The sequence below is a fragment of the Odontesthes bonariensis genome, chromosome 20 (assembly GCF_027942865.1).
Source record: "Odontesthes bonariensis isolate fOdoBon6 chromosome 20, fOdoBon6.hap1, whole genome shotgun sequence".
Taxonomy (NCBI): domain Eukaryota; kingdom Metazoa; phylum Chordata; class Actinopteri; order Atheriniformes; family Atherinopsidae; genus Odontesthes; species Odontesthes bonariensis.
In genome coordinates this window covers 14195327-14217626 of record NC_134525.1, presented here as the reverse complement: position 1 = coordinate 14217626, position 22300 = coordinate 14195327, and the positions used below count along the sequence as shown (strand labels likewise).

General features: G+C 38.9%; 1 protein-coding gene and 2 long non-coding RNA genes across 5 annotated transcripts; 1 reads left to right on the top strand and 2 right to left on the bottom strand.

The window, feature by feature from the left end:
* Window positions 1–321: 321 nt before the first annotated feature.
* Window positions 322–8903, top strand: LOC142369968 (uncharacterized). Of its 2 annotated transcripts, none has more exons than XR_012767755.1 (3): window positions 322–745; window positions 3033–3240; window positions 6013–8903. It is a non-coding gene; the product is annotated as an uncharacterized LOC142369968 (long non-coding RNA). The 2 variants fall into 2 exon arrangements; XR_012767754.1 differs by having other exon boundaries at window positions 324–745; window positions 3040–3240.
* Window positions 8904–9318: 415 nt separating this feature from the next.
* bco1 (beta-carotene oxygenase 1) lies at window positions 9319–21810 on the bottom strand. 2 transcript variants are annotated; one of them, XM_075452361.1, is made up of 11 exons: window positions 21747–21810; window positions 14182–14310; window positions 13917–14046; window positions 13411–13558; window positions 13138–13297; window positions 12049–12269; window positions 11629–11886; window positions 11442–11547; window positions 11251–11345; window positions 9980–10091; window positions 9319–9784 (listed from the first exon to the last, which is right to left on the bottom strand). In XM_075452361.1, exons 1-11 carry the CDS (start codon window positions 21808–21810, stop codon window positions 9630–9632), a joined length of 1578 nt encoding a protein of 525 aa, XP_075308476.1. In that variant the 3' UTR covers window positions 9319–9629. The 2 variants fall into 2 exon arrangements, with proteins under 2 accessions (XP_075308476.1, XP_075308477.1); XM_075452362.1 differs by having other exon boundaries at window positions 13147–13297.
* Window positions 16706–19364, bottom strand: LOC142369877 (uncharacterized). Its single transcript, XR_012767728.1, has 3 exons — window positions 17152–19364; window positions 16894–16979; window positions 16706–16775 (listed from the first exon to the last, which is right to left on the bottom strand). It is a non-coding gene; the product is annotated as an uncharacterized LOC142369877 (long non-coding RNA).
* Window positions 21811–22300: the final 490 nt, after the last annotated feature.

The window sequence follows — 22300 nt, the reverse complement described above, 5'->3', positions numbered from 1 at the left end:
TCCATTCATTCGGATAAAGTGCATGTAACCTGTGGCTGTTTAGCTAAATATTTAAACTGTCCATGCTGTGTATGTATAAGTGAGCCCATCCAAAAAATTAATAAAAGGGAACACTCGCGCCTTGTGTGGCTGGTTTATAAATGGCTCTCATTACACTGTAACTCCCAAACAACGATGCAGGACCACCCTGCTCCCTTCCTGACTTTGCTCTCACACTTGCCAGAAGCAAACACTCGGAAGCGGACAATTTGCCAGACTAAGAACACATTTCATCTGAATGGGACGACTCAGAGACGGCTGCTGTGAGTGAACACACTATTGGGTGGCTGTACAATGTGAGCTCTGTTCTCACGCTGACTCTCTTCCCTGTGGTCACTCTCCGTCTCTCTCTCAGGCGGCACTCAGAATATACTTCACAATGTGCTCAGAAACAAGGTGGATGTTTTGCGTATCATTATCATTCGTGATAAATAAATAAACGAATCAGTAAAAAGAAAGGAGAGTTAAAATTGAAAAAAGTGCTTTTATCACTTTCATACCCTTGTTTGCCTTACATCATAAAAGTCCATGCCTCACATGGACTCCAAGTGGACTTGTTTTGAAACGCGCACGCGGAACTAGTTTCACTCTTGGTTTTTGCTTGACGTCGTTAATCATCTTGGATGAGCCCCTACACCGAAGTGGCAGGATACTGTTGAAAGTGACTGACCCCGGCGAATATCGGACAGTCACTGAGCCCAAACAGGTACTTCTCTGACCATGATTACAAGGCGCGCAAGGTGAAGAGCGTGCGCAATTCAGAACCGCACGCGTAACGTTTGTGTCGCGAAGGCTTTGTTTTGTTTTCTGGCACTGACCCTGCTCCGTGGGGGTCTTTGTAATCAGAGAGACTCATAATGGCTGTTCATTTATCTGCGAGATCAGTTTGAGCGCGTCTATTCTCCCGCACCGCTAATCGCGTAGTTATTTAAGCGTATAAAGCGACAGAATTGTACAACTTGTGATCCCTAAACAATGCGTTCAAGGGTAACAAATAGGCTTTTGGTATAATATTAGTAATTTATGAGGGAATTGCTGTAAGGCTGTCAGCGGACGACTACTAGACAACACTCGGTATTACACAGTTGGGCCCGATCATAAGCTACCAAGATACAGGTAAAACGGTTAAGGTTCACTTTTCTGTATAGCAGGTTTGAAGAGTATACGAGTGTACTGGGTATGAGTACCAGCCTCTGTGGTTGTATTCCTGTTTACTGCTAATCTCTGCTGCGCTCAGCATAGTTCTCTGTTGCCGAACAACTAATCAAATGGGTTCAAAGACAGAACAGCCAATGTAGTTCATGTCAGAGAGGGCTGCAGAGCCAACTGGCCTGCTATATTTTTACTCTGATTTGATCATATGTTTGGAGTCTCTGTTAGATATCATGTAGCCTATTGATGTTCAGGCCAGCTGAGCCCTGCTCCCACATGGGAGTGAAGCCATTAGAGCACGATGAGATCCACATTCAGCTGAACTGATGAGGTTCTGCTGCAGAGCTGATGAGACTAAAGTGTGTAAACAGTCAATTAATATTTCACCGATTATGAGTAAAACAAACACATGGCAAGAATGTTGGTCGCTTTCAGCTACAGAAGAACACGGTCAGTTTAAAACAACTACATCAAATGAATTCGTAATGATAATTCATCAAACTGAGGTTTTCTTTACATGATCTTGTTCATGCTAAGTCTGGATACGTAAAAGATTCATACGATTTTAAGCTTCATGTTCCACATAAAAGATGTGGACAAGAATTTTATCCTCATACAAGTGAGACCATAAATTCAAAAGTTTAATAGATGCAATTAAACTTAAATAGCTGTTCACACTATACGCTTTAATGCTCATATTCCTTGTGTTTCATTTAGATTTTTGATTAAGAATAGTAAGTTACATACTTATTCTTAAATCAGCAAACAAGAAAAAGAGAGCTTTACAATCCACACACAAAGGTCTGCTCATTTGATGTCTTTATCGTGCAGATTTTAGTCGTAGTTTTCAAAACCATCAGTGCAAGTGTTTGAGTACTCACACAGCGCCTTTACTCTCTACATTATGTTCCTGGCTTCTCTCTATCCAGTCTGTCGCTTAAACATGTACAGCATCTGTTGGGTCTCGCCCATCTTGACACCATTTCGAGAATGACAGCTGAGAGGGACTGTGCTCAGTTGATGACAGTGGATGCGTCCGAAAATAGCCGTGGTCAATCACAGGCTTACAGTGTTTCTGGAAACAAATCTGGACCTGAGGTCCTTTTTTCGGATTTTATCTACATGCTAAAATCCCAATCTATTCTCTTTTTTTTTGAGACTGGTGGCATACCGACCATCCTTTGTGCCTGAGGCTACGCAACATTTCTACAAAGCTGTTCTGAGTTGTAGATGTGTTTAAATGCGGGTATCTAAAATTAATATTGAAAAAAAGAAGAAGAACAACAACCTTAGATTGATCGTTTTTAATTAGTGGAAATGGGGCAACAAATCCTGAACCTGCTCATTGCTGAAGGGCAGCCTCATCCGGGCAGACTGGTACAGAGCGTTGTAATGCCAACAGAGGGGTTTAATGTAAATCCCAGAGCAACACAGCTTCAAATCTACTCGTTGCGTCCATTGAGTGAGGTGATGGTGCTCTCCGCCTCTGGACCATAATTACCCGTTTGAGTGTGCATTTCCGTTTGCTGTCCTGCATTTGTTCAAGAGCGCTCTCCTTCACTCCTCAGTATTCCCTCCGCATAATTTATCCGCCTTGTGTCTCCAGAGTTGCCCGTACTCCAGGCTGAGATTAAAATAGATTAATCGGGGATTAGGTCGTAAAAAATAAGAGGAGGGAGGGATACACTGAGCAAGTGGATGGATAACCCACTGAGTCACATTATTCCCCTGAACACAAACACAGCCAAGAAAGAAAGATGGCATGAGCTCTCTAAATTTCAGTAATATATGAATGCAGCGCTCATTTATCCATCTTTATATGTGTTCCCAGTGTGTCTGAGCTTTTAGAAAGTGTGCATTGGGTGCGAAAGGCAATGCTATGGTGAGGCGTGTCAGCGATGACAGATGTGGAGGCGACCTATGAGGACTTTATTGTTTCTCGACGATCCGGCCGCAGGAATGCCATCCATGAAGTCTCAGCTGCTCCGGGAGCGCAGGGACCCAGCGACTTATCACAAAGTCTGGCACAGCTCAACATCAACAAGTCTGGTGAGAGACTCAAGATAAACAATTGAATTTGGACTGGTATCAGCAGCAGTAACCGTTTTGATACTTCAGCCAGCGGAATGCAAAAGATAGTGCCATCATGTTCTCTCTGGTCTCTTCGACTGTGAAAAAAGAAACAGTCCCTTGTCAACTTAATGCTCAGCTTCTTTATGCTTAGCATACATCTGAGGGTAAGATGTTTACTTGCAAGAAAAAAAATGCATTTGTCTTTTCCTTACACATAAGACTACTTTTAAATGGAAGAATTTGCAGCAACAGTCTGCCTACCACATGCATTTCTTTACAGCAGGCCCAACCTGATACAGTAAAGAGGAAATAAGGAAATATCAAATAAGACGAGACACATTCAACATAAAGATAAGATTGAATTTCTTCATTTTTCAAACTAGTGTCATTCTTTGTATTATTCTTTCTGTTTTGCACTCACACAGACACACACTAATAGAATTACCCTGTACAAACTAAGATGTAAATCATTGAGTTTGTAGGGCCTCTTGTGATTTATATATTTAATTTCTAATTGCGGTTCTAAAAATAGCCACAGCAGTTTGCAGTGGTCATGCATAAGGAAGGCTGCCCTGGCGTTCTTTTAGAATCTTCCACGTGTTTGTGGTCCAACGATTTCCCTTTTACCTCTGCCAGAATCCGAGAACAGAACTGAGACCATCCAAAAAAACCACATTTCCTTTTGTCTACTTCTCTGATGAGTGACTTAACACTGTGACCCCTTGTTCTTTTTTCCTTTTTTGTTTTTGCATAACATCCATTATGTAGATATTTATATATATACAAAAAAATAATAAAAATTGGTGAAGTGAAATGGAAAATGAATCAAAGATTCTAAAAAAGGATTAAAAAAACAAAAAGTGGTGCATGCATATATTAACTGTCTCAAGTCAGTACTTTGTAGAGCCTCCCTCTGCAGCAATTACTGCTGCAAGTCTCAAGTTTCTATCAGCTTTGGCTCATTGTTTAAAGTACAACTGCTCCAGCTCCTTCAAGTTGGATGAGTTCCACTGGTGTACAGTAATCTTTAAGTCATGGCATGGCTCTGACTTGGCAATTCCCACACATTAAAATGTTTCTCCTTAAACTAACCAGAGTGTTGCTTTAGCGGTATGCTTATTACCATTGTCCTGCTGGAGGATGTGCATACATACCAGTCTTAAATCTCTGGAAGACTGAAACTGATTTCCCCAAGAATTTCCCGATATTTAGCACCATCCGTCCTTCCCTCAGTTCTGTCTCCCAGTCCCTGCTGATGGAAAAAAATCCCCACAGCATGATTCTGCAACTATCATGCTTCACTGTGGGGATGGTGTTCTTGGGGTAATGAGAGGTGCTGGGTTTGCTCAAGGCATAGCAGTTTCCTTTATGGCCAAAAAGCTCAATTTTAGTCTCATCTGACCAGAGAACCTTCTTTCATATGTTTCGTGAGTCTCCCACACGCCTTTTGGCATAATTTTCTCGAAGCAATAGTTTTCTCTGGCCACTGCTCTGTGAAGCCCAGCTCTGTGGAGTGTACAGCTTATAGAGGTCCTTTCGAGAGATACACCAGCCTCCTCTATTTAGATTTCCAGTTTTTTCAGGGTTACCCTCTCTTGGCTCGTATATTGTGGTGCCATACACTTTGCATTGTGCGATGATAGAGTTAAAGGTGCCCCATGGGATTTTGAAAGTTAAAGTCTCAGCCTGTTTGGGGAGCTCTTTGATCTTCATGGTGTCACTTGCTTGGTGGTACCTGTTGATTAGTGAAGCAGCAGACGATCCATCTATTTATACTGAGATCATGTGGCGCTTAGATTGCTTACAGGTAACCCTTATTTGACAAATTGTTACTTCTGATGGCAATTTGTTGCATCAGATCCTATTTAGGGGCTTGATATCAGAAGCAGAAGAATATTTTATATATCTATTTCACTTCACAAAATTGGACTATTTTTTTTTGTCTATCTTTTTTACATAAAATCCCCACAAAAAAATGCAGAAGCAGGGAAAAAAAGACCAAGGAGGGTGACTTAATTTTGCAAACCACTGACAGTTGGATGCATCTGGCCTCACAGCTTGTTTTGAGGTCAGCTGTGGTTCACTGTGGAACTTCCACAGGTGTTATATGCAAACACTTAACTTCCTGTATACAGACACTGTTGGTGGATTTTTCCTGAAGTCGGCTATATCTTGTCTGGAGTATTCAAAAGTTTTATAATGAGTCATTTCTGTATCTTCACAGATTCTGAATTCTGTCTGTTGTCCGAATCCAGGGGCTGTGCTGTACATTTACCAACATTTTGACCAACAGTACGTGTGTCGCAGATTCAGTTTTTTCAATATTAGAGTGACAGGTGTTACTAAAAGACTCAAATTGTTATTCCAAAAACTTTTTTTTGTAAAGAAATAAGAAGTAGCCTGGGATTTGTCTGAATGTTATGAGATTTTTTTTCAATTTTGTCTACCATGAAGCCAAATATCACATTTCCAGTGCTGCATCTGTGGCTTTTTTCTCCCAAAACAGCATATGAGCGGGACATCTTCTCACGTTACCATATTTTACCTCTGCACACAACACTAGGTCAAACAGGCTGATGGACAGAAAAGACACTTGTGAAATAAAAGAGGAATGACTGAGTGTTAAAATGATCGTATGATTCCTGCTGACATCCCTGCTGATTTCACCGACCTCATTTCGCAAACTTCACAGGCACTAACTTATTCACGGAAACTGACTGTTGCTCTGTCCCCCTTCCTGTTTGTCAGGTGATGAGGATGAAGACGGTGAAAAAAAACAGGACTCTGCAGCTAAAGAAGAGCCGACTCAAGCTGAGGGCAGCTAAGCGTCAAGGAGCATCATGTAGAGACCCAGATGGCCTCATGTGATCCCTTAATACCACATGAGTAGCCAGTGACATCTAGTGACTGTTAACACAACCAGCAAAATCTTTTTTGCCATCGTCCCACCATGAAGAAGTCAACCGCTATGGCAACCACAGTGCAGCCTTCCTCATGTACTTGAGCATTTTTTTCCAATACCCTTAAAAATGTTTTTTTCTTGCTGCTGATAATGGATTGGATGTGATGTGCGGTGAATGCAGCAAGGCGTCAACAACCAAAAACAGCCTTGTTTGACTGTTAAGGGTCCTGAGTTAGTTAGTAAAAGACAAGAAAAGACCATGCAGCACTTACTGGAAGTGTTGGCACTAAATTAAAACTTGTCTCCCCTTCCTGCCCCTGTGGCAGTGACTCAATCAGCACTGCTCTGACACACTTCAGGGAAAGCGAGCGCAGTAACTGGACACTTCCTGATTCCCTGCTTTTCTTGTGTCTGCGTCTGCACATGTCCTCACGTTTGCCCTGTCGACTCAGTCTCAGTCTCAGTGATTTTCTGCATATATGTTTACTTTGGAGCAAGGACCTAGTTGAGTTTCCTTTTCGACTTTTGATGGATGTGATCTCACAACTGCTCTCAGTTGTTGTCAGTGTCTCACTGAATGAAGCCAGTGAAAGACTGTTATTTTGCGGTGGTTTGTTTTTCCATGGCGTGTGTGTTATTTTCGACACTACTGATTGGATTTTAAAGAAAAGGGGGCAAATAATGTCGCATCTCCTTGCACATTTTAAAAAATTCTTCAAATGGTCAAATACAAGCCACTGCACATCAGGTTCTACATTTATCGATGCTGTTAAATGTAGTGAAGGCAAAAAGCTAGTCATAACGATAACACTAGCTATGTGTAAGTGCACAGTAATATTCCAACTACTGACCTTTATCTAAATAAGAAGAACAATATTCTGATTATGATCAGCGTCTGCTAAATGCATAAACATAAACATAAACATCACTGAATACAGATTTGTAAATCTAATTTGCTGCTAAGTTGATTTCGTCTGATGTCACTGTCTGAAGCTGTAAAGTTTTTCATCTAGATCTTTACAAGTGCAAAGAAAGTTATTTCCTCATGCTGAACGTAGTATTTGAAAATGCAGCATACCCTAGTGGGATTTAAAGATTGAGTATTTTTGCTTGCATATGCCATTAACTTCAAATATTCATTGTCGAGATGGCTTTTATTTCTGCAGTTATTGGATTCACACGACTGCCAACACTTTTTCGAAAATAGGATTTTACCCCTACTGTACAAATTATGTATACACCAGGACTAAGTTACTATCTTTTTTCTCACCAAGTCCAGTTAATCATGCCTGTGGCAGTATGTTACTGGTCTTCCCAGTCTTGTAGCAATGGCGGCAATGAAGGATTTATCCTCTCATATCAATATTAAACTGTTTTCTGGTTACCCTACAGTAGATCAAAACACTGCCATGTCTTGTATACACACGAGTGTGTATCTGTATGTTTGTTTAAACTGATTTGTACTACAGTGGAAATTGAGACATAAAAAAAGGGACAATTATTTGCTACTGGAGATTAAAAAGCTGCACTACCGATAGCATTCAAGCATACTTGTGTGTGAATTGTAATTTATAGTTGTTCATGAGGTGCACATTGATTGTTTGTATTGCTGTAGCTAGGATGTAGGTTGGGATTGTCCAGAATCCGAATGAGCCTTTTCACAGTTAAAGGGAAAAAAAAAAAAACTTTTAGTACTATAACTGTATTCTGCCTTGTTTTGTTACATCAGTCAGATACATGAATATCCACTCCAAAATGTCTTTGTTTAATCCCTGCTGTATGACATTGGCATTCTTATGCTTTTTCTTTTGAATATGTGATGATACAGTTGTTTCAACCTGTTCTAAAAAGCTAGAGGCATTTTTACAGTGTATTTACCCATGAAAAAAAAACATGCTCATGTTCTATTTTCAACATTGTTGTTTTAAGCATTTCACTCCATTCATACTGGGATCATGTCTCTGTGATGTCAGATGCTTTGCTGGCAGGTTTTACTCTGCCAATTCAGTTAGTTTTGATAGCAAAAACTCAATGGTGAAAAAAAATTTGCTTGATGAAGTGCCAAGACAAGTTCAGACGTTTTGTGGCTCCAGTGGGGGAGAGAGCAGAGTAAGTGTGGTAATTGCTTCCCTCTGGTGGACGACAGAAGACATGAAATCCAGCAACAGAAAAGCTGTTTGTTTATGGAACGGATTACTGGATGTACGTGTGTTTTTCTAGATATTGGGGTAGGTACCTCAGTTGCTAGACCATGTGATGGAACAGATACTCTACAAGAATAGTCCTCTATATTGCAAAAGATTTTGAAAATAACTTCGCAGCTCAGAGGTTGAGATTAAAGACTGATTGTTGACCTGCCCCATGCGGTCATGGTGAGAAATAAGTTCTACTTCTGTCACTTCACAATTACATATTTCATACAATAAAACAGTGCTAAAACGGCAATACTCAGGGTACTGAATATGTTTCCACTAAAACATCACTGAAGAAAAGGATGTCAATGAGTGCACATTACATGTTCTCTAAGTTATTGTTTTTCTTACAGATTGACAATTTTCATTTTATCAGATAGTTCAATGTAGTTGTTATTAAACCTGCCATTTTTGGTGCATGCTGTAATTATACATGTAAGGAATGAGGTGTGTATTGAAACACTGACTGCAACTAGTGTTAGCTGAAAGCAACACTCCGTCACACGAGTTATTTTATTGCACCTGAATAAAATTCAGTTGAATGAACTTTGCTCATGTGTCATCTGATTAGTGGTTCTACAGTCCTGTGACAAGGTGACTCAGGCTCTACTTGTCAGGAGGCTTTGACGATAAGTGATAAAATGCTTTAGCGAAAAATTGAAGTGCATTGTATTTTGTACCCAACTTTCCTGAGAAGAGGATTACCGTTTTGGACTTTTAAAACTCCCTCATTAAAGCATACCTCACTGTAAGAAAAATACAAGCCATCACCACAGCGGCTCACTATGTCTCCTCTTCAGTCCGAGCATTGCTTGGATTTACTCTCATGATTCCGCTGAATTAATGAGTGAGAACACATGTCATAACTTTACAGGGTTTGTCTTTAATTAAATTACAGGCAAAAGTCTAACAACAGTACTATATACATACGTGTACTAAAAAGAGCAATAATGGAGCATTTTTGTTGGCAAACATGTCCGAGTTCAGTTTCACAACGCAAAAGTAAACCATACAAGCAAGTCTGATAAAAGAAAAAAAAAATGCTCATAAGTAATGCAACAAAGCACGCACACAATCTGCCATATTTGGAGTATAAATACTGAACAAGCTAATTGGCACAATGTAAACATGTGAGCAGAGTTGGAGGGGAAGTGATAAAGTCAGTGGGAAAACAGGTCAGGCGGGACCCATGACAGCAGATCATGGGAACACTTACACTTGGCAATACTAATTGGGTCCAGAGGCATTTGTTGAGCACATATACAAACTGATTAATTCACTTGTGGGACAAAAAGTCCGTGCATATCCTTTTGGAGGTCGGTGTGCACATAAGCACGAGCTACTTCCTTGAACGTTTTGCCATCAAGTATCAGGATGAAACCAGACTGGCCCGGGTTGGAGTTGATGACTGATGATAAAACCACTCCTACAAATTGAAAGCAGTTGTCGTGTCAGAACTCTAAATTTAAAACAGTCTTGAAACTTAAAAAAAACAAAAAAAACACAATCTATACAACCATAACTGGATTCTGCCTCTTTTGAGCTGGAACTTGCATTACAATATGTCACAACTAAGTCTTGATTATGGACACACATATCTGCAATCACATAGTAGTCTCACCATCATCCTCTGACTCTCCATTCGGTCGGGGGACAAAAACTGGTTCTGACGGTAAGCAGTTGTCTTCACTCCAGCAAACAATTTTCTTAGTCTCCGTGTCGAACTTTGCAACCTAAAGTAAATGAAGAGGTTGCGACAAGTGATTAAAATGTATTTTTTGCTGACCCTGCGCAAACTTTATCTGACGGGCAGTGATACAGCTCAGAAAGCAGCTGTCTGTAACAGTTCAAAGATTTACAGATAAGTATATCGCAGATGCACAGCCTATCTAAATGAGTTTATCTGTGACCGAAAAAAGAAGCCGCTTGCAGTGTCTGAGTTCACGTTGGCCTGGTTTAAAGTCCCACATTTCATTTTACACAACATGCACCGTTCTTCTAAATTCCCCAAAATAGACTGTTGTTTATTTCGGATCACATGACATAACGGACATGACTTTAGAAAAAGAAATGGAAGCCCTTTGCGCAAGGCAGACTTTTGTTGACTGATCTTTTTTATGGCGTTGAAATGCCAAGAAATCAAAGATATCCATCTCAGTCCAATACAACAGGCAAGCAATTTATATATATATATATATATATATATATATATATATATATATATATATATATATACACTATATCAACATTAAATATCTGTTATGTTGCTTTTAACTCTTACTTATCTTCTGAGAACTCATTATTTTAATTCATTTACAGCCGCATTTTGAATTCATCATAACATTTACTCAAAGCAATTTCTTCCTCTTTTGTTTTGATCGTTTTCTCCACAGAATTGGAAAAACCCCAATGGAATACCATTCAAATCCAAGGGAAAGCTAGAGAGCCATTTCTCTGTTCTCAGAATCTTAAATCTAGAGGGGATTAACACAGTGTGTAGCTGCCTAAACCCAGATATCTCATTTTGTACTTTCCTCTGCCTGTGGTTGTTGGCAGAGTTTTGTAGTCCTGTACTTTGATGTGTAATTTTCATTGTTCCCGAAGCCAAGCAAACCCACTGCAGTCACAAACAACTAAGTCAATGTTGGGACAATAGGTCATTTAGACTTCAACAAGTTTTAACTACACTGTCACCAACCGGCAATTCTCAGTAAAGCAATTTGCTTCCTACATCTGTGGAACAGTGTAGTCAGGAAAAAATCTGTTTCCCAAAATCCCTGCATTTAATAGCTTTGTTCTTAAAGAAAATGCGACTCTCCTCGCACTTATTTTGCTGTAAGCAATTCTAAAGAGGGATGTTCCAATCTATTCTGTAATAATAGGGCAAGTCACCTCTTTTGACAGCACAGATTCCTCCACAATGTTTCCATAGACAAACTGGTGCTTCTTGCCATTGAACTCATAATTGATTCTGGGTAACTCAATACCTGAGGGAAAGAAAATCACAGTGTTTGTTATAATAATAGTAAAACAAAAAGAAACAAAAAAAAGAATAGCTTCTGTTTAACTGGCATTGGTTTTACCTTCAAGGAGCGTCTCTGCCTGGCACGTGAGCTTGCCCTCTTTCTCCTTAACAGCACTGGCTGTTGTGTACTTGAGTTTCACCAGGTCCTCCCCAACTGCAATGCTCTGCAAAACCCGATAGTCAAAGTGAACAAGAGTGTCTTCTTTAAATGAAGCTCGAGTCGTTTTCTTTTTTGAAAATCCCACCTTGTCGCAGCGGATGGGAAGCGCAAATCTTCTGTAACTTGGTTTGGAGTAGCCTTCGTCATGGAAGCCAGCACCTTCCTTCAGCTTGCTCAGGTAGAACATGTCATAAAGGCTGTTGTCATTGTAGGCAATGACGTCAAAGACCACGTGACCGTCGTCCTCAAAAGCATTCACGTGATGATAGATGACCATTGCTCCAGTGTGGTACTTTATCTCCATCTCTTTGCCAGTCTTTCTGTCTATCAGGTGGATCAGAGTCTAATGAAAAACAGAACATTCAGAGAGACAGTACACAGTTATTTAGATACAGAGTCAGCCGAATCCCACCAGGCTCTCTACTGTCCTTAACACGGACAGATTGACTTTAGTAAGATTAAAAACAAACGTCTTATAACAAACAAAAGTGCAGTGACTACTTACATTTTCATCAGGGCAGAACTTCATGCAGCTTGCCCAGTTCACTCCCCTCATGTAGGCAGTGGCCATCTTAAGGATGTCCAGTTTGAAAGGCTGCTCGACGAAGATGATATAGTTGTCTGTCATGCTGAAGCTGTGGTAGTAGCTGGGCGTGAGCAGGGATCTGCAGGGAACCGTGCAGATCACCTCCACATTCTTCAGTGCAGGGACATTCTTTCCTTTGTCTGAGAGGAGACAGTAAAATGTTGTTGGGAACCAAGGAGACAAACTGCTGTAGTTTTGAAAGTGAAATGTGTTCCCATCCTTGCTTGATATAGGATTTCAGCAGCTCAACAGTTTGGGGCCTCCATTGTATTTTTTTTTTGGATCATAATGAGCTACACGTTTATAAAGGGTGACAGATTTGGACCACACCCACCCACATTCAGAATTCAGAGGTAGATTAAAAATGCTACTTAACAGAGGTGAAAAGATACGTTCAAACATGAATGCATGACTGAGTTAAAGATGTCATCAATTGAGCTTTATGTTGACTATAGACACTTGCAGCTCATCCAGAACTCTGCTGACACGGCCCTTACTGATACTGTAAAAGGGGAGCATATCACACCAGTAACTGTATTTTCATCCTGTGGGTCAAGTGATGCATTTTAAAATCTTAGTACCTCATTACTAAGCAACATCAGTGTTGTGTCTGAATAAATCCTTGTGAGGTACGCAGCATCCAGAATTGCGGGTTATCTCGAGCAGGTTTATTCAATGTTCCCAGGACCGAAACTAAGCAAAGCGAGGCAGCTTTTGGCTTTTATGTTCACCATCTTTTTGGTTTCGAGAACGAGCCTTCTAAATACATTTGCATTTCTTCAGTTTGTTTAAATCTGATTTGAGAATCTGGGGAATATAAACATCAATGAGAAGAGAGGGCTGCAATGCATTCAAACTCAAAGGAGCCACCAATAACTGCAAGTGCATTCTTGCCATGGCTGTTGGTTTGTTTGTTGTCCTGAAATGCCTTTCATTATCTTGTACAAAAGGTGACAAGAGAGGAAATGAGGATACTGAGATGTCAGCTGAGAAGACCACGACAATTACATAACTTGCCTTTCTCTGAAACAGCAGGGACTTTGAACAGCATGTATTTCGTCTTGCCCTTCTCTGCTATTGAAGTTCCAATGTTGTAGGCGTTGCCCTCCTTGTCGTAGTGTGGATGGGATGTAGCTAAGTTTACAGGCAGATACTTCATGTAGTCCACCTGGGTGATACAGTGCAGGGGAAAGAGAAAAATAAAAAAAAAGGGTGAGCCCTGAAACAAATGCTTCCAAAGGTTTTGTGTAAACAGTGACCAAGGAAAGCTCAAGTTGTTACTTTGTCTTCTGTTTCCAGGGTAACGGGGTTAATCTTGCGGATGTAGTTGGTCTCAGAGACGGCATAGTAGTCGTTTCCATATTTCACGAAATTGCTTGCACCATTGTCAGTAAAATCCGGTACAGTGTGGTTCAGAAAAGTAATTGCCCTGAAAAGTAAGAGGATTTTGAAAAAGAAATCAGTTTATTAAAAAGCACTTTTTGCGAGGGTCTCGTTTGTGGGTTACTGAATTCTCTTCGAGAAGCTGGACAGAAAACAACACAGATGGAGGGAGGAAGCTCCAACAGAAAAGACTTACATTACTGATTCAAAAGGAAGTTCTCATTACACTAAACTATAACACTGCTTTTCTTTAAGCAGATGTGTACAAATGCAGATGCACACAAAACATCCAAATTAAAAAAAAAAAAAAAAGCTAAATGAAGACAACTCCAGATATTCTAAGACACGTGAATAAATGAAGAAAGAAATAAGTACGGATTTTGGTAAAAACAGATCATACTTACTTGACAATGAAGTTCTTGCTTGGGTCTGGATAGGCCATTGTCCCCATTTCAGACACAACTATTCTGTTTGCAGCCATATTAGAGTTGTATGAGTCACTTCTGAGGAATCTGCTTCGGTGGGTCACCTCACCTGCAGGAAAAAAACGAAGGAAGAGGCTCTTATTTTTCTACATGAACATAGCACAGATCAATACGCAACAAGCAGATTGTTGTTGTTTAAAAAAATTTTAAAAAAGACATTTAGCAAAGAAAGTGCACGACAAACCATCTTTGAAAGCGAAGCTATTCATGATTGACATTCCGTCAAACCAGTGGTCATAGCTTGTCTCCCCCAAAGAGAAGATGCCCGGACCGTTGCGCAGCAGCGTGCCCTGCAGCCATCTGGGAATGCTCCCTATTCAAAGCGAAAGCACACAACTTTTAGCGATTAAGGTTATGCATTAAGGCAGTGTTCGTATGGAGGTAGATTTGTTTCTTTATTATTCAATCAAAAAAAAGGTTGCTTCAATCAAAAAATATATTTTCAATCAAAAAAACCCGTTTCAATCAAAGAAAAAAAGTGTTTGAATGCAAAAATATATTTGAGACTCAAAAAAATGCATTTGAACACTATTTTTTTTTGCTTGAAAATGTTTTTTTTGATAGAAGTGAAGGTTTTTTTGTTTGAAGCAACTTTTTTGATTGAAGTATTGTTGTTTTGTGTTTGGGCCATATTATGGGTAGGACATTTGTGTCTTTATAATTCAATCAAAAAAGAAGTTGCTTCAAACAAACAAAAAATATTTTCAATAAAAAAATCACTTCAATCAAAAAATAAACCTTTTCAATCATAGAAAAAATGTTTTTGAATGCAAAAAAATATTTGAGACTCGAAAAATTGCACTTGAACACTTTTTTTTTGATTGAAAATGTTTTCTTTGATTGAAGTAATCTTTTTTGTGTTTGGACCATGTTATGGGTAGGACATTTGTGTCTTAATTATTCAATCCCAAAAAAGTTGCTTCAATCAAAAAAAAAACATTTTCAATCAAAAAAAAATATTTTCAATCAAAGAAAAAACTGTTTAAATGCAAAAAAAAAAAAAATCATTTGAAGTGTTTTTTTTTTTGATTGAACTTTCTTTTTTTTTGAATGAAGTGAAAAAAGTTTTGAAGTCGTTTTTTTTTTAAATCATTTTGACACAAACGTACCGCAGTGGGCGGGTGCTTCCCCATTGGTCAGACATGTTTGAGTGACAAGTGTCTACACCAACGACGTCTTTCTGACAAGCAAGTCATGGTCGCCACTCGCCAGCGAGCCAGGAAGCAGTGGTCAGGCAGTGGTGGAGTTGTTGTTAAGTAGATAAAACCGTATTAAAATGATTGGTGTCACGTTATTAGCCTACTCTGTTTGATATTTCGATTAAACATACAGCTTGCTAACTTAGCTCACGTTGACTAATTTGTGTGATTGTGTTAGATATCTGACGCCTCATATTGTCAGGCAGGCTAGCAGGGTGCGCTAACGGCTAATTGAATTGTTTATTTCACTTAAGTAACGTTACAGAGGCTTGCTATGTGCTAGTGCTATATTGTGTTATAATACGTAACGTCATTAGTGGTCAAACAACAGTCCACAGGCCAACTGTTGCCCACAGCGCTGCCTGTTTAGCAGCAACAGGTCATGCAGAGCCTGAGTCTATCTTCTCACACAGCCCACAGGATTACACGACGCTGAAGTTGGCATCCGATTCGCCAGCCTCCGATTCGCGCATTAAAGGGGTGGGCATAAAGGGCCATTTCACTGCTTTTTTGCATTTTGATCGACCAAAACAAGGTCCTATATGGAAGCTACAAAAGTTACACTGCTCAAATCTGGATGGAATTATTCTAAAGAGGCTATAGATTCATTAAAATCTTGTTTGGGATTTGTGAAACCTTTTTCTGATTTGTAAAAATACAGAACAGGGCCATTTCACTTCTTTTTTGTTATTCTGATCACCCTGAACTGGGTCCTGTATGGAAACTACATTACTTAGACAGCTCAAATCTTGATATAATTATTCTAAAGAGGCTATAGATTCATTAAAACCTTGTTTGGGATTTGTGAAACCTTTTTCTGATTTGTGAAAATACAGAACAGGGCCATTTCACTGCTTTTTTGTTATTCTGATCACCCTGAACTGGGTCCTGTATGGAAACTACATTACTTAGACTGCTCAAATCTTGATATAATTATTCTAAAGAGGCTATAGATTCATTAAAACCTTGTTTGGGATTTGTGAAACCTTTTTCTGATTTGTGAAAATACAGAACAGGGCCATTTCACTGCTTTTTTTGCATTTTGATCGACCAAAACAAGGTCCTGTATGGAAACTACAAAAGTTACACTGATCAAATCTGGATGGAATTATTCTAAAGAGGTTGTAGATTCATTAAAATCTTGTTTGGGATTTGTGAAACCTTTTTCTGATTTGTGAAAATACAGAACAGGGCCATTTCACTGCTTTTTTGTTATTCTGATCACCCTGAACTGGGTCCTGTATGGAAACTACATTACTTAGACAGCTCAAATCTGGATAGAATTATTCTAAAGAGGGTACAGAGTCTTTAAAACACATTTTATTATTTGTGAAAACTTTATTTGGTCATTGAAAATTCAAAAAGTTCCTCTGAGCTTTCTTTCTTCTTTTCATTTGGACCATCCAAAACCAGAACCTGTATGAAAAATGATTAAATATGGGTTTAATCATTGATCACATGATATAAATGATATCAAACACACTTTAGAATTTGTGAAACCTTTCTTTGTCCCAAAATTCACTGGAGTCCTCGCCTCTCCATGTTCATTTTAATTTCCATGAGGATCTCCTGTCTTTCACTACATAGGAAAAAGAAAAAGTTCATGCATTTTACGTCACTAACTACTTACAAGAGTCTTCTTTACTTGTTGACTTTATTATCATGTTCTTTTATCTAGAAACAATGACTTCTCTCACCTTTCTTCCATCTGCCCGTGGTCAACCTCTGCCACCGATTCAATCCGTTTCATTTTTCTGACTACTTCCAGAGCCTTTATTGTTGCCTGCATCAGACATCCCATAGTCCAACCATTAATATGCCCTATTCTGTATTGGATGCTTTGATGAAATCTGCATCACACATTTATTGCTGTCATCTCATGAATCTTTCCACTAACATGTGCTATCATTTCAGACCCTGCTTGTCTTCTCCTGCTCCCATCATAGTCATCTTACCTCCCATCTGAGTGCAGACAGGACCTTCTTCATCCCATTATTAACACTATCTTAGATACTGTACCACAACTTCCTGATTATATCGTCTATCAAACCTGTAGTATTTTGCCATTATGTGTTATGTGCACTGATGAATTGGATATTAAACATTACATTTTGCTGTTAGAGTTCACCCTATACCAGACAATTTGTGAATGTAAGGTTGAAATACATTTACTTAATCAAGATTTGTCTTTCTGGAATGTTGAAGATGTCTTTTGGGTTAAACTATTTCTTCATATCTCCAAGTGGTTGCCAGTGAGAAATAAACTTCTTGTTAAGTTGTTGTAATATAGATAGAACAGTGTGTAGTTTGGTCAGTTAAAAATGTGTAGTGTTGTTGTGGCTCCAGAGTAGAGTAAAATAAATTACAATGGGAAAATGGGCTACTGTAATGAAGGTAATCTTCATTACTGACTTTTGGTCTTTGAGGTCACATGAGTAGTATTTTTAATAATGTGGCATAAATAAATTGTCAAATGTTTTATTGAATGTGTATATTAACAACAGGTGGGTGTGCAGGTCCTGTGTTGCCCTCAGCGGGGAGTGAGGGGGGACCAGGCCTGTAAAGGGAAACATCCAGTCAGTTAGTAGCCTGAAATGCTCTGTGATAAGGATACGTGTAGCTAAAGGATGTGATAAACTGTGAGGTGACTATGCTGTTTGGAATTGTGAATTCTGAAATTTGTGTGTAAAGTCATTCACCTATGTCTCCTCTCCAGGGTGCTCAGTCAAAAGAGTCCCTACATTCAGTCTGCAGCGTTTGAAGGTTCCGGGTCGTACCATGTGCTGATTAGTGTAGGGGGGAGTGCACCAGAATCAGTTAGGGGAAGTCTTTGGTAGATTTGGTACTTTTGTTTAGACATGCTAGGAATTGATTGATTTTATAATAGAGGGTAAATGTATTTTAAGGTTTTTGTGTGTTGTTGTTATGGGGATGTGTAATGGGAGGAGCAGAATCCCCTACGGGTTTGGTTGGTGGAGCCAGAGTAGGATATAAGGCTGCCAGTTGGACCACGTGAGAGAGTTGGTCCTGTTACTACGAATGCTGCTAGGACCACAGTGCTCCTGGTCCGCAGTATGTGTCCATGTTAAAGTGTATGATTGATGTAAATGTTGGTGAATAAAACACCCGGTTGGTTCATCACTACCTCTGCCTCAAGCCTCCTACCTTGCGTATCCAGCTGCTACATGGCCATCCTAACAGATACATATGTCCATGTACAGTATTCTAAATCATGTAAGCACAACCTAATGATTACTGTTGGTCTTAACCACCCATTATTTTACATTAAATATGTCAAATAAAATTAATTTTTATTTTCTTGACGTGTCTTGTAAAATGGCAACTGGAAACAAACTTTAGCCAAATAGACAGTTTTTAATCTCATTATTACAATGGCAGGTTATCACATTCACAAATAGGCTAAAGGGCTGCAAGGCAAAGACAATGTTGAACAGTTGTTTTACAGACATCTAAGATAGTGTTAATAATGGGATGAAGAAGGTCCTGTCTGCACTCAGATGGGAGGTAAGATGACTATGATGGGAGCAGGAGAAGACAAGCAGGGTCTGAAATGATAGCACATGTTAGTGGAAAGATTCATGAGATGACAGCAATAAATGTGTGATGCAGATTTCATCAAAGCATCCAATACAGAATAGGGCATATTAATGGTTGGACTATGGGATGTCTGATGCAGGCAACAATAAAGGCTCTGGAAGTAGTCAGAAAAATGAAACGGATTGAATCGGTGGCAGAGGTTGACCACGGGCAGATGGAAGAAAGGTGAGAGAAGTCATTGTTTCTAGATAAAAGAACATGATAATAAAGTCAACAAGTAAAGAAGACTCTTGTAAGTAGTTAGTGACGTAAAATGCATGAACTTTTTCTTTTTCCTATGTAGTGAAAGACAGGAGATCCTCATGGAAATTAAAATGAACATGGAGAGGCGAGGACTCCAGTGAATTTTGGGACAAAGAAAGGTTTCACAAATTCTAAAGTGTGTTTGATATCATTTATATCATGTGATCAATGATTAAACCCATATTTAATCATTTTTCATACAGGTTCTGGTTTTGGATGGTCCAAATGAAAAGAAGAAAGAAAGCTCAGAGGAACTTTTTGAATTTTCAATGACCAAATAAAGTTTTCACAAATAATAAAATGTGTTTTAAAGACTCTGTACCCTCTTTAGAATAATTCTATCCAGATTTGAGCTGTCTAAGTAATGTAGTTTCCATACAGGACCCAGTTCAGGGTGATCAGAATAACAAAAAAGCAGTGAAATGGCCCTGTTCTGTATTTTCACAAATCAGAAAAAGGTTTCACAAATCCCAAACAAGATTTTAATGAATCTACAACCTCTTTAGAATAATTCCATCCAGATTTGATCAGTGTAACTTTTGTAGTTTCCATACAGGACCTTGTTTTGGTCGATCAAAATGCAAAAAAAGCAGTGAAATGGCCCTGTTCTGTATTTTCACAAATCAGAAAAAGGTTTCACAAATCCCAAACAAGGTTTTAATGAATCTATAGCCTCTTTAGAATAATTATATCAAGATTTGAGCAGTCTAAGTAATGTAGTTTCCATACAGGACCCAGTTCAGGGTGATCAGAATAACAAAAAAGCAGTGAAATGGCCCTGTTCTGTATTTTCACAAATCAGAAAAAGGTTTCACAAATCCCAAACAAGGTTTTAATGAATCTATAGCCTCTTTAGAATAATTATATCAAGATTTGAGCTGTCTAAGTAATGTAGTTTCCATACAGGACCCAGTTCAGGGTGATCAGAATAACAAAAAAGAAGTGAAATGGCCCTGTTCTGTATTTTTACAAATCAGAAAAAGGTTTCACAAATCCCAAACAAGATTTTAATGAATCTATAGCCTCTTTAGAATAATTCCATCCAGATTTGAGCAGTGTAACTTTTGTAGCTTCCATATAGGACCTTGTTTTGGTCGATCAAAATGCAAAAAAGCAGTGAAATGGCCCTTTATGCCCACCCCTTTAATGCGCGAATCGGAGGCTGGCGAATCGGATGCCAACTTCAGCGTCGTGTAATCCTGTGGGCTGTGTGAGAAGATAGACTCAGGCTCTGCATGACCTGTTGCTGCTAAACAGGCAGCGCTGTGGGCAACAGTTGGCCTGTGGACTGTTGTTTGACCACTAATGACGTTACGTATTATAACACAATATAGCACTAGCACATAGCAAGCCTCTGTAACGTTACTTAAGTGAAATAAACAATTCAATTAGCCGTTAGCGCACCCTGCTAGCCTGCCTGACAATATGAGGCGTCAGATATCTAACACAATCACACAAATTAGTCAACGTGAGCTAAGTTAGCAAGCTGTATGTTTAATCGAAATATCAAACAGAGTAGGCTAATAACGTGACACCAATCATTTTAATACGGTTTTATCTACTTAACAACAACTCCACCACTGCCTGACCACTGCTTCCTGGCTCGCTGGCGAGTGGCGACCATGACTTGCTTGTCAGAAAGACGTCGTTGGTGTAGACACTTGTCACTCAAACATGTCTGACCAATGGGGAAGCACCCGCCCACTGCGGTACGTTTGTGTCAAAATGATTTAAAAAAAAAACGACTTCAAAACTTTTTTCACTTCATTCAAAAAAAAAGAAAGTTCAATCAAAAAAAAAAACACTTCAAATGATTTTTTTTTTTTTTGCATTTAAACAGTTTTTTCTTTGATTGAAAATATTTTTTTTTGATTGAAAATGTTTTTTTTTTGATTGAAGCAACTTTTTTGGGATTGAATAATTAAGACACAAATGTCCTACCCATAACATGGTCCAAACACAAAAAAGATTACTTCAATCAAAGAAAACATTTTCAATCAAAAAAAAAGTGTTCAAGTGCAATTTTTCGAGTCTCAAATATTTTTTTGCATTCAAAAACATTTTTTCTATGATTGAAAAGGTTTATTTTTTGATTGAAGTGATTTTTTTATTGAAAATATTTTTTGTTTGTTTGAAGCAACTTCTTTTTTGATTGAATTATAAAGACACAAATGTCCTACCCATAATATGGCCCAAACACAAAACAACAATACTTCAATCAAAAAAGTTGCTTCAAACAAAAAAACCTTCACTTCTATCAAAAAAAACATTTTCAAGCAAAAAAAAATAGTGTTCAAATGCATTTTTTTGAGTCTCAAATATATTTTTGCATTCAAACACTTTTTTTCTTTGATTGAAACGGGTTTTTTTGATTGAAAATATATTTTTTGATTGAAGCAACCTTTTTTTTGATTGAATAATAAAGAAACAAATCTACCTCCATATGTTCGCTCCTCCAGTACACCTGATTCAAATGAATGGCTCCTGATCAGGCCACTGCAGAGCTTGATGACGAGTTGATCATTTGAATTAGGTGTGCTTGAGGAGAGAAACATTGAAAATGTGAAGGGCAGTGAGTCCCGAGGACCGGAATTGAGAAACACTGCATTAAGGCAACGCATTTGCTAACAACAGATAGTATGAGCAGAAGTTACATGAAAGAAAATAAATTAAAACAAACTCTACGAACCTTTGACTTCTGCCTTGAAAGGCTCCGGCCTCTCCTTTGCGTTCTTAGAGAAGTCCACAGACATGTCGGCTGAACTGAGAGTAGACAAGCCACAGGAGGTGTTGGAGGGAATAAAGCTGGCAGTGCAAAGCACTCCCTTTAAAGCCCCGGTCTTGCGCGGGGGATTGGCAAAGGATGCATTATCTTATCTGTCAGTGCAGCGATCGCTGTCCTCCAAAGAGATTTCGAAGAAGTTCTGTACCTCATTTCTACAAATTTCCCTCCTGGCCTTGATTTGAATATGTGGTTGCAGTTCAACGTTTACTTCCTATTGCACCTTTGGCCATTGTAACCAGATTGCAAAATGTGCCAGTCCATTTTTACTGTCAACCACAACATTTCCTTGGTTTCTTATATCATCAGCTGAATACTCAACAGTCTGAATTGTCAGGTTCAGACAAGTGGTGATATCAGTATTGTAATCAGGGCTCTAAATTAACTTTTTTCATCACCAGCCAAAATGGCTAGTTGATGTTAATCTCACTAGCCAAACACACACTCACTAATGGGTCAAA

Bases quoted from the DNA above. Each gene is read 5' to 3' on its own strand.
- bco1 (XM_075452361.1), bottom strand. From the start codon at position 21,810: ATGTCTGTGGACTTCTCTAAGAACGCAAAGGAGAGGCCGGAGCCTTTC. The intron at 14,047-14,181 runs GTTTGTCGTGCA...TTTTTCCTGCAG, and splicing joins TAGCTTCGCTTTCAAAGATG to GTGAGGTGACCCACCGAAGC. The intron at 12,270-13,137 runs GTAATTGTCGTG...GTCTCCTCTCAG, and splicing joins TTCAGAGAAAGGCAAGTTAT to ACAAAGGAAAGAATGTCCCT.